Raw genomic sequence first — 10451 nt, 5'->3', positions numbered from 1 at the left:
TTCCTGGCTTCTGCTCCCCCACTGCCTCCCCACTCTCTGCTAAGCAGGGATTCCCCCGTCCCTCACAGACACCTCTCAGCATTAGCGAGAAGACCACATGTTGGCTACCTCCAAGCTCTGGCACACAGGACAAAAGCTGAATCAACAAGTAGCTGGTATGTCCCTCTGTTGTTTTCTTAGTAAACACCAAGTTAGGGGTGATTAACATTCCTTGCTGGGCTGGTCAGGACAGAGAAAACCCCTCTCTAATAGCATCCTGCCAGGGCCTGGCCACCCCCACCCCTTAGCTCAGCACTATAGAAGGGAAGGGAGGGCTGCTCTAGTGCCCTCAGCTTCTAGCAAGAGCCACTGCAGGCATGTGCCTGCATTTCTGAGATATCTGTAGCTACAAAACTGATTTAACATAGCTAGGTTAAACTAACCTGCAAAGATTGAATCAATTCAGCTTTCTGGATGTCTGTCCCTAGCTGATGTGTTAATGAAGCAATAAATTGTAAAATGCTACATGTTCGAGCAACTTATCACTCAAAAACACTCAGCATCCTAGAATGGACTGCTCTCTCCTCCTTTCGTGCTTCCCCCATTCCCCTTCCTCTACCTGCAAGGTGACTGTGTGGCAACTGCTCTGGCAACATGCTGAACTCTGCCACCCCAGGGTGCCTCTGCTGGCAATGTCATGACTCACTCCTCCTCCCTTTCCCCAACCAGCCTTCAGGGCTAATTTAAGGATCCATTAAGAGGTCTCACAGGGACCTCTTCCCTGTGAAAATCTGAATGTAAGCAAACGCTCAGCATAACATGCTTTACTTGTACACAACAGTAATCTGTGTATGGGGGGCAAGATTTTTTGGAAAGCTTCCATTTGAACAAGATAGGGAGAGAGGAAAAGCCCATACATAAAAGCACCTCATAAAGTATTCTGGGGGAGTTTGAACCCCACCACTTCCTCCCCCTCTGTCTTCCTTTGCCTCCACGTGGGTCTTCCCTACTCTGTGCAAGGGCTATCGGAGAAGTTCTTTTATGCAGGGGGAGCTCAGAGCTCACTTCTCAATAGCAGTACAGCTGAACATATGGAAAGGAAGCTGGCAGCCCCTGCTCGCAGCTCACTTTGCTGGCAAATGCTGGCAGAACAAGTTTCCAGAGCACTTTTTTTCCTCTCTGGATAGCTTGCCCTGTTAATGTGAAACGGGCATGACAATTACCAGGGACCTTAAACATGGAAGAGGGCAGTTAGGAAGTAGTGGTGCTAATACTTTTATATGTGTTCTTTGCCTAGATATTGTGACAGCGGAGTAGTGACTACCTTTGTGAAGGTAACATAACAGTTCCCATTTCACCGCCTTGCATTCACTTATTAATAGCTTCCAAAAACATATACCCTTATAACATTACTTGATTAAAATTATAACTTTTTCAAAAAGACATACAAAAAACTAGAACTCTTGGTTCCAAAATGATACCTTTTATTAGACCAGCTGGAAAATGGTAAGAAAATTGTCCTTTTCTGTGAGCTTTCAGGATCAAAATCCCTTCATCAGGCTCTGGGAAAAGTGTAGATGGTACAAGATGGTAAAAAGCCCCCATAGGTAGGAAATAAACTTCGTTTTTGCACAGAGGGAGCTGAAGATGGAAGGTTGTCCCTCTGGGTCCATGAAAGTGTCTTTGTGAGCTGTGTTGAGTAGCTCTTTGATATGTTGATCAGGTAGAATTCCTTGCCTCGAGGTGTAAGATGGCAGGCAGGGAGGTAAAGAAAAAGAACTTCCTTGTTCTGCAATGAAGTTTAAAATCCAAAATCAGCTAAAATTCGGCATCTTCCATGTTTCAGGGGTGTACTTGGTAGCCCTGTTGGTCTGAGAGAAAAAGACATACAAAAAACTAGAACTCTTGGTTCCAAAATGATACCTTTTATTAGACCAACTGGAAAATGGCAAGAAAATTGTCCTTTTCTGCAAGGAAAATGAAAAGGAAAATGATACTCTCATGGACCCAGAGAGACAACCTTACATCTTCAGCTCCCTCTGTGCAAAAATGAAGTTTATTTCCTGCCTGATTCAATTTGTTGATTCCGATCACTGTTCCTGATTCGATTCAGCTGAATTCGAATCTGAAGATTGTCTTAGACACAGCTTTAAATGTTTTTTCTACATACCTTGAGGTACCAGGCGTGGCTTATGAATGCTGCAATAGTGGGGTGGATGGAGCATTCCACAGGAGTGCAGGGGGGGGCCCTGTGTGCTTGGCGGCAAACGCAGAAGTACTTCTGATCCACTTCCTGGTCCATCCTCAAGCACGTTGGAACCGCCCCCCCCCCGCATCCGCCTGGGTTGGGGATTGGCTGAAGGGGGGGACCCTGAGTGCCCCCCACAGACCCAGGAGGCACCAGTTGTTGAGCCAGCAGACCCAGAAGTGGACCAGAAGTGCTTCTGGTTCACTTCCAGGTCTGCTGCCAAGCGCACTAGGACCCCCCTGCACTCCTGTGGGATGCTGCATCCACCTGAGCATCTCAGCATTCACGAACCTTCTGGTACCTTGAGGTATGTAGAAAACACATTTAAAGCTGTGTCTGAACCATTGAATGTCTCTGAATTGATTCAAAGAGTTCTGATTCGATGCGATTCGGAAAAATTAAATGGACCCCAGTTCAATTTGGATTTGGAGATTTGGCCACTGAATCAGGCTGAATCTCCACTGAATTGAATCAGCAACAAAAGTTTCTTACAGCCCTACTGTTAATGCTAGTATTATAGATATTATATGCGTATATTATTATAGCTGTTATGTAGGGATATCTATTATTATAGATATTATATGGGGGGGGTGTATGTGTGTGTATATATATATATTTTTAATATAAAAATATTATTTTGATTATTGTATTGTAATACTCATTTTATAAAATTTTTGTCCTTTGCTTTATGTTTTCTTGTGTTTACAAATACATTTATGAAGATGGACTTTTCCACTTACTATGCATCTCCCCATAATAAAAAATATGTTATAATCCAGCAGTTGAAAACCTATTTCAGCCATTCATAATATCTCACAGAGTCCTCTGAACCCCTGACATTAAGGGAAAACAAATATTTCTTTCCATCTTCCCTGAAGGACATGATAGGAATGTTTGCGGTTTGAAGGCTCTGTGGCCTTCACAAAGAATACTTTGGCAACTGCTCTCCTTTTTGTTATGAATAGGCCTCCACCTCAATCATCCCTTCTGATCTCAACTGCAGTAGAATAGTACAGGGAGAATGAAAACTGTCTTTTAAATAACTAGGTTCTAGGTCACTTAAGCTAAGTACAGACAGTCAAAAAGCCAAGTCAAAGGCAGGCTTGATCCAGTCTTACATAGGTTTCTCTAAGCTGCGTAGATAGGATCATTAATGAATAGAACTCATGTTCACTCTTCCATTGGCCAAGTCAGGAAGATGTCTGCATTGGCCAAAGCCAGAAGGCATGGGTGTCTGGTGCCTCTTGAGTCGGGCAGTGGGGGGGGAAGGGCACGTGCCCCACCTGACATCAGTCAGTGACCGGACAGCCAATCCTGCTGACTAGGGGGGCAGGATCCCCCGGCAGCCAATCCCACTGGCTGGGGGGGCCCTGGCAGCTGATCCTTCTACCTGGGGGGGTACCTCACAGCCGATCACACTCACCATAAAAGCTTCCGTGCCATTTCCAGAAGTCTCACAGCCACTTTTTCTGGCATCCCCGTTCCCCGGCTAGCACTCGACTGGGGGTGGCACTGGTGCTTAGGCCTGCTCTCCTGCCTGTCAGCTCCACAGTAAAGTGTCTCATGTAGACACACTCAGTGTCATCCATACCTTCTTTGGATTTAATATCAGCTTCTTAGTTTTCATTCATCACATGCAAAAAAGTAATATCTAGTCCTTAACAAAAAGTGGCATCTTCACATTCAATCTCTATTTGGATAACTATTATATAGGTATATATCGAAAAGGTATATACAGCTTAATACATGTTCCTTTATGTATTCATGTGACTACAAGCTTCTTGTGATTGTTCCTAAGCAAGAAAATTGCAAAAATGTTTAAATGATGTTTTTATTTATATGAAACGTTGACGGCTTTATTTTTCAGGGCTGATACTTAAAGTGTAATTCTACCCTGCCTCGTACTATAAAAGGTCAGGATGGAGTTTATCTTTGCAGTTAATCTTTCTTTGTAGCTTATCTTTCTACAGTTTTTGCAATGCCTACAAGTCTACTGTTCACACCCACAACTGAGAGTTGTAGGTAGAGATACTACTGCAATAAACTATATTAGTTTTTAATGACGTATAACTCTCATCAACAAGCTAGAAGGACCCTATCATTTAATGTGATTTGTCTTTGAGATTTAACTTTTAACCTCAACATGTACTATGTTTTTATCCACAGGTTTGGTGTCTTGGCAATGAAAGTAGATACCATATAAACAAGACAGTGGATGGTTCCACCTTTTCTGTAGTCATTCCCTCATTAGTTCCTGGTATTCGATATAGCGTGGAAGTGGCAGCAAGCACTGGGGCAGGACCTGGAGTGAAAAGTGAACCACAGTTTATCCAGTTAGGTAAGTCTGCTGGTAATTCTGTCTCTCTATTTCAATGACTTGTGTGTTTAGTCTTTTACAGATCCCAAACTATTTGCAAGTGAATAATACCATGACATTTGATCTTTAAAACAACAAGATTAGGATGTGTAGTCCTAGAAATGTACTGGGACTAAATTCCAAAGACAGTGTTGTACTGGCTTTTCTTGTTTTATAATGGCTGCTGCATTTTTTTAAACACAGTATACAGTTCTATATTGCATTTAGCTGTTGGGTTTTCCAAGTGATTGGTTATAATAAGACATATAAATACTTAGTATATGGGTACTCTTAAATATGTTAAACATGAGCTACCAAAACTGTTCAGGGATTGATTTTGACCCACTTCACCTTAATAAAAATGTGATTTGTGACTATCAAACTATTTCACCTAAATCAGAAAAATAAGAAAAGTGCCAAAATTAGGTAAAAGGAATATCAAATATGTAGGCAAAGCTGGTGGGTGACCCATTATCAGGGCTTAGTGTGGAAACACGTTCAAAGTGACTTTAAAACTCCCTTCCTCCTCTGCACCAAACATTCCTCCGTCACAGCTGAGGACCCTGGCCACTGTATATGTGATATAAAAGCAATAATTTCAGAACAATATTTAAAATACTTTAAATTCTAATGGTGCTTTTCTTTATAATTATGCTTGAATCAAACCAGCTTGTTATTACTATTAGTTCCCTGCCGCATCAAATCAAAATGGAATCACATGTTGCTTTTTTACCTTGTTTTTTTCTATCTATATCATCAAAAGGCCTGCCCAGGTATTTGCCTTTAGATTTAAAAATATGTAATAACTGGGGATGAAAGAAGGACTCTAGTCACAGTAAGCAATTAATGTAAGACCCCAAAAATAACAAGTATACTAATTGGTCATTGAAATTAAGAATGTTTTCAAAGAATTATACTTATTTTGAGCTGTGTTTACCTTTACTTTTAATAGAACATGCATTGCAAGAAGGCTACATCACCCTTAGTTTAATTAGTCATTATTATAATATCTGTAGGCCTTTGTTGAGATTTTGTTTTCTGCATCCTGCTTCCATTCTCAAGAATTTAAGTTTCGCTTTCACTGAGAATGCTTTGAAACCCTTGAAAAACTGAGAGTTATAAATACTGCTTTAATAGAGGGGCCTTGACATTCAAAACTGCAGACTTGATGATCACATGTTTTTTCTTTAATCTATCTGCTAGTAAATTAATCCTAAATAAAGGTCAGTTTTACAAGAACATGATTTATTTTGCTTCATGTCTTTTCCTTCTGCGTTCACATATTTGCAAATGGAACATGCTCAAGAATTTAGCTTTTGAGGTTAGTTCAAGGCCACTAGCTGGCCTCCAACAATTGCCTGTATTAACACTACTATAGAAAGCAAGAGGCCATAATACTGTAACAAGGAGAGTTTCAAAAGCAAAAATGGGCAGATAGATGCCCTCAGTCTATTAAAAGTCAATGTACATCCTCTACGTAATCCTTTGTTAAATGTTCTCCCAAACTGATAGTACTGTACAAGTGAAGGGATCCTCATTGAAGTCATTGAGACTTAAGCTTCTTAATGCCTAAATTGTTTGTAAACATGGGACTTGGGCTCCTAAATCACTTTGGTACTTTTGAAAATGTTACCTAGATCATATTTTCTGATTCGTCCCAAAACAGTAGAGCCCAAGTAATTGTCATTCACTGTTTAGAGATTTTTGTTTCAGTCCAGTTCCTAAAGGAGAGATGGCGACATTACAGTTAATCATGTAAGTGGTAATAATTAAATATCTCATTGATATTCTCAGTAGAAGCTAAGCATTTCAGATGTTCAGGTTAAGATACACTTACATTATTTAAGACTGCTTAAAAATAAACCAGTATCTCATCATTAGAACTGGATTTGGAGCAGTCTTGTGCTTTGGGGGGGGAGGTGGGGAACAGTGCTGCATTATTCCCATGTCAGTCCCTGAAGCTTTGTGCTTGCTGCAGTCTCAGTGCTTTGAGGAACTGAATATGTCCTGACCAGGAAATGGCAGGTTGGCTTACATTTAAAGGTGCATAGCAGGCAAGGTTCTTAGAGTAGATGTGATCTCTTTTATACACTTCTCTTGACAAACTTTGCCGGCCAGTAGAGCTGTGCGAAGCTTCAGTCCCTAATTCAGTTTGATAGAGATTCGGCCTGATTCGGTCACTGAATCCAAAACAAATCAGAAAACCCTTTAATCTCTCCTAATAGAATCAAAACTCTCCGAATTGATTTGGAAAGATTTGATGATTTGGACATAGACACAGCTTTAAATGTTTTTGTACATACCATTTGGGAGCAGGTGGCTCGTAAATGCCGCAATGCTGGGGCGCATGGAGTGTCCCACAGAAGTGCGGGGGCTCCCCAGCGCTCTCGGCAGCAGATCTGGAAGTGGACCAGAAATACTTCTGGTCCACTTCTGGTTCACTGCTGAACACATGAAGGGCTGCCCCCGCGCTCCTATGGGATGCTCCATCCGCCCCAGTATCGCAGCATTCACAAGCTGTGCTGGTACCTTGAGGTATGTAGAAAAAACTTTTAAAGCTGTGTTTATGTCCAAATTACCAGTTCTCCAAATCAGCGTCAAATCTTCGTATTCAGATTTGGCCAAATTGAATCAGGGACAGTGATCCAAATCAACTAATTGGATCGCTGTCCCTGATTCTGGCCAAATCTGAGTTGAATAGGGCCCACTTCGCACACCCCTACTAGCCAGCAATGATTGAAGCCAGAGGGCAGTTTGCTTCTTTTGCAGGCTATTTCACTTATCAACCCTAGATTAAGCAAACCTTATGCTTTCTGAAAAGAAAGGATGGGATCATTTTTAGTTCCTGAGCAGAAACTGTTGTGGACTCTTTCCCTTCACCTCCTCCTTATTGTGCGCATAAGGAGAGTTGGAAACAATTTGTGGTGAGATGCTTAGCCCTTCTACCAGCCCCTATAAGAAGATTAGAAGGCCAAGAAAGCTTAAAGGGGTTCACCAAGCCCACAAATGGCTTGGCACAGGCTGTGTAGAAGATGGCTGTAAGGCTGGTTCCTGAAAACTGCCTTGTAAACCCTGGGAAAGGTTGTGGACAGAACAGGACACAAGGAAAGCTGTGGAGATTCTGGGCAACGTTGCAGCCCATAAAGGATTTCAGGAGAAGACAGGAGTTTCCACAACAGGCCCACAGTACATTTTTCATGTAACTAGTATACAAAAAGGGACTCCAGTCCTCAGAATAGCCCAGAATCATGAGGGCACAAAAGTGCTTTAAAGCCACCTAACCCTTCCCTGGACCACAGGTTCAGAGCATGTGCCTCCCTCTCAGAGGCTCAGCAAAGAATTTCTCCCTGGTTTCTTGGATGTGATCCCAGAATTGTAGTGAAGTAGTGAGGAGCTGGCAACATTGTTATTCTGAGGAGAAAAAACTTAATTTACTGGTGCCATCAGTCAACATCTTTCATCAGCAATGAAGTCACTTAAATGGCAGGATGCAGGAGGGCAGGAAAGGTTGTTTTGTTTCATTTTGTTTTGGAGAAGGGGAGAAGCAGGTTATTTGGAGTGATCAGAGGAATTGCCAGTTCCTGTTACTACACACACAGAATAAAGTGCATTTTTGAGAATAAAGTTCCAGTTAAAGGAATAACTATTTTGCTTCCTTACAGTGAGCAGCTCTGATCTTTTGTTGTGATACTGTTAATAAAATACTATCTTTTTTGAACTATTAAAAATTCCATGTGTCAGTCTTTAATATCTTGTGTGATTTGTGTATACATTTAAATGCCTGACCACATTCAAATAAGATTTAGATATTTCTCTCTTTTTTTCTTAATTAAAAATTGAAGGTAGATTGTGATAAGTCTGAAAGCATCCACACAGGGGGGTAAACTTGAGTTAGAAGCCCCACATATATCCAGCACATTTTATCCACTGCCCTAATGTAGCTGCATCTGGTGCTAGACAAATCTTGATTAAAATGCTTTTACCCCCAAGAAAAATGACTAAGCAGAGTATTGACAGGCCATGTGGATGGAAATAAGTTTGCTATGTACTCCTATTAAAGCACTAGGTGAGGAAAGGAGAAATTGCAATTCCAAGGCTCACAGGTTAGGGACAGAAGTTACACACAAACTGATTTAAGTGATCAGAAACTGGTTTAAACCCGTAACAGAGCAAAAGTTCAGTGCACGTAAACCAGTTTCAAAATGGCCAAAACTGGTTTAAGATAAATCTGCTTGAATGTAGGACTGACTTAGATCAAACCAGTTTTTGGAAGTTCTGTCCCAGACCCCTTCCTGGTTCAAGTTAAAATACAGTCCCCCAGCATCCCAGGATGACTTGCAGCTCTGGGCTGGGCTGTGTTGTCTGTAGCCAAGCAGTGAGAGCTGGCTGACAAGGGGGTAAGGGTGGGAAACCCAGCTGGGCAACACAGCCTGGTCTGCCCAGCAGGAGCAGAGCAGCCCCTGTCAGGTACCCCCCCCCCTTCTCCCCCGTACCCCTTGCCACTCTAGCGACAGGCCAGCCCCAGCAGCAACTCCCCTTGGCCAGGCTCAAGCAACACTCCTTGGCCAGCCCCAGCAGCAGTTTAAAGTGACGGGGGTGAGTGAGGAGGGCTTGATCCCCCCACTCCCTGCCTGTCCCACTGGCATGGACCCCAACTGGAGTCTGCCAGGCAGGGGCACAGCAGTCCCTGTCAGATATTTTGTCCTGCTTGCCACTGGAGCAGCAAGGGGCATGGCCAGACCTGGCAGCAGCCTGAAGCGAACAGGGGGCTCCCCTCTCTCTCCCTGTTTGCTTCAGCCTGCTGCCAGGTCCACCAGCGAGCGGGGTGAAATGTCTGATAGGACTGCTGCATCCCTGCCTGGGGTCCATACAAGTGAGAGGGGCGGAAGTAAAACCGCTTTCCTTCCCCCTGTTCACTTCAGGCTGCTGCCATGCCCCCCTCTGGAGTTGGGGGGAGGTATGCCTGACAGGGGCTGCTTCCCCCTTCCCCCTCCAGGCATACCCCTAATGGGGACTTTGCAGGCCAGAGTGGGGATTTAAACCCCTCCCCAATCAGCTTGCTGTAGCCTGGCTATGTCCCCCACTCTCAGATCAGCTTCCCTCCAACCATCCAGCTACTGTCAAAGGGAAGGGAAGGCTGCTCTAGCGCTCCCCAGCTTCTAGCCTGAGCCACTGCAGGCATGTGGCTGCATTTTCAGAATCAAAAGTGAATGTCTGTTCACTTGCTTCTCAATTCAATCTATGCAGGTTAGACTAACCTACAATATTGCATTTTTTCCTGCTCAGGCTTTCTGAATGTCTGTACTTAGCCACAATGCCATCTCATGGTAAAACAACTACATGTTACCTTTCATTCATTAATAGATTCAAAATTTTAATTTGGAATTGCCAACCTGAAGTGTCCAGAAATCATGATTTATGTTCCAAAAATCATGAGATTTAATAGTAAAGAAAAATAGGTGTTTGTTTATTTTTTTAATGCTTTAAGGCACACTGACCCCTCAGTTTTAAAGTTTTCTCTGCAACTTTGAGATAACATCTATAAAAGCTGAAATTTTCTCATAACCAGAAGTTTCAAGAAGATTGCATGTTAAGGAAAAGGGACTAAATAAGATGAGAGTTGGTAATGTCTAATCCTAGAATTCTTATACTTAAAACACTAAAAAGTAGGTAGTTTTCAATACTTTACCAGCTGAAAACTGGCTTTTACTCAGAGGGCTTTGCACCCCATAATAAATCAGAACCTTATCTTTATCGTGTCAGACTAAACCAAATGGAAAGGTATATTTAGGAAGATCCCGTGAATCCTTTTGCTCCTGACCACCACAACTTTTGGGCTGAGGTGGAGCCTGATGCTCCATCTAGCTT

At 42.6% G+C, this 10451-nt stretch overlaps 1 protein-coding gene across 5 annotated transcripts in view; it reads left to right on the top strand.

Moving 5' to 3' along the window:
* The window catches only part of ROBO1 (roundabout guidance receptor 1), a 1310595-nt gene that overhangs the window by 1233351 nt on the left and 66793 nt on the right, over positions 1 to 10451 (top strand). For all 5 annotated transcript variants that reach the window (XM_019525389.1, XM_019525386.1, XM_019525387.1 and 2 more), the window contains one exon: positions 4394 to 4565. In XM_019525389.1, coding sequence (XP_019380934.1) covers positions 4394 to 4565 — 172 coding nt within the window. The remainder of the gene's footprint in view (positions 1 to 4393; positions 4566 to 10451) is intronic.

This window comes from Gavialis gangeticus, unplaced genomic scaffold (assembly GCF_001723915.1).
Source record: "Gavialis gangeticus isolate Ggan-Ray unplaced genomic scaffold, GavGan_comp1, whole genome shotgun sequence".
In the NCBI taxonomy this organism is placed as follows: Eukaryota; Metazoa; Chordata; order Crocodylia; family Gavialidae; genus Gavialis; species Gavialis gangeticus.
This window is presented reverse-complemented; position numbering and strand designations above follow the sequence as displayed.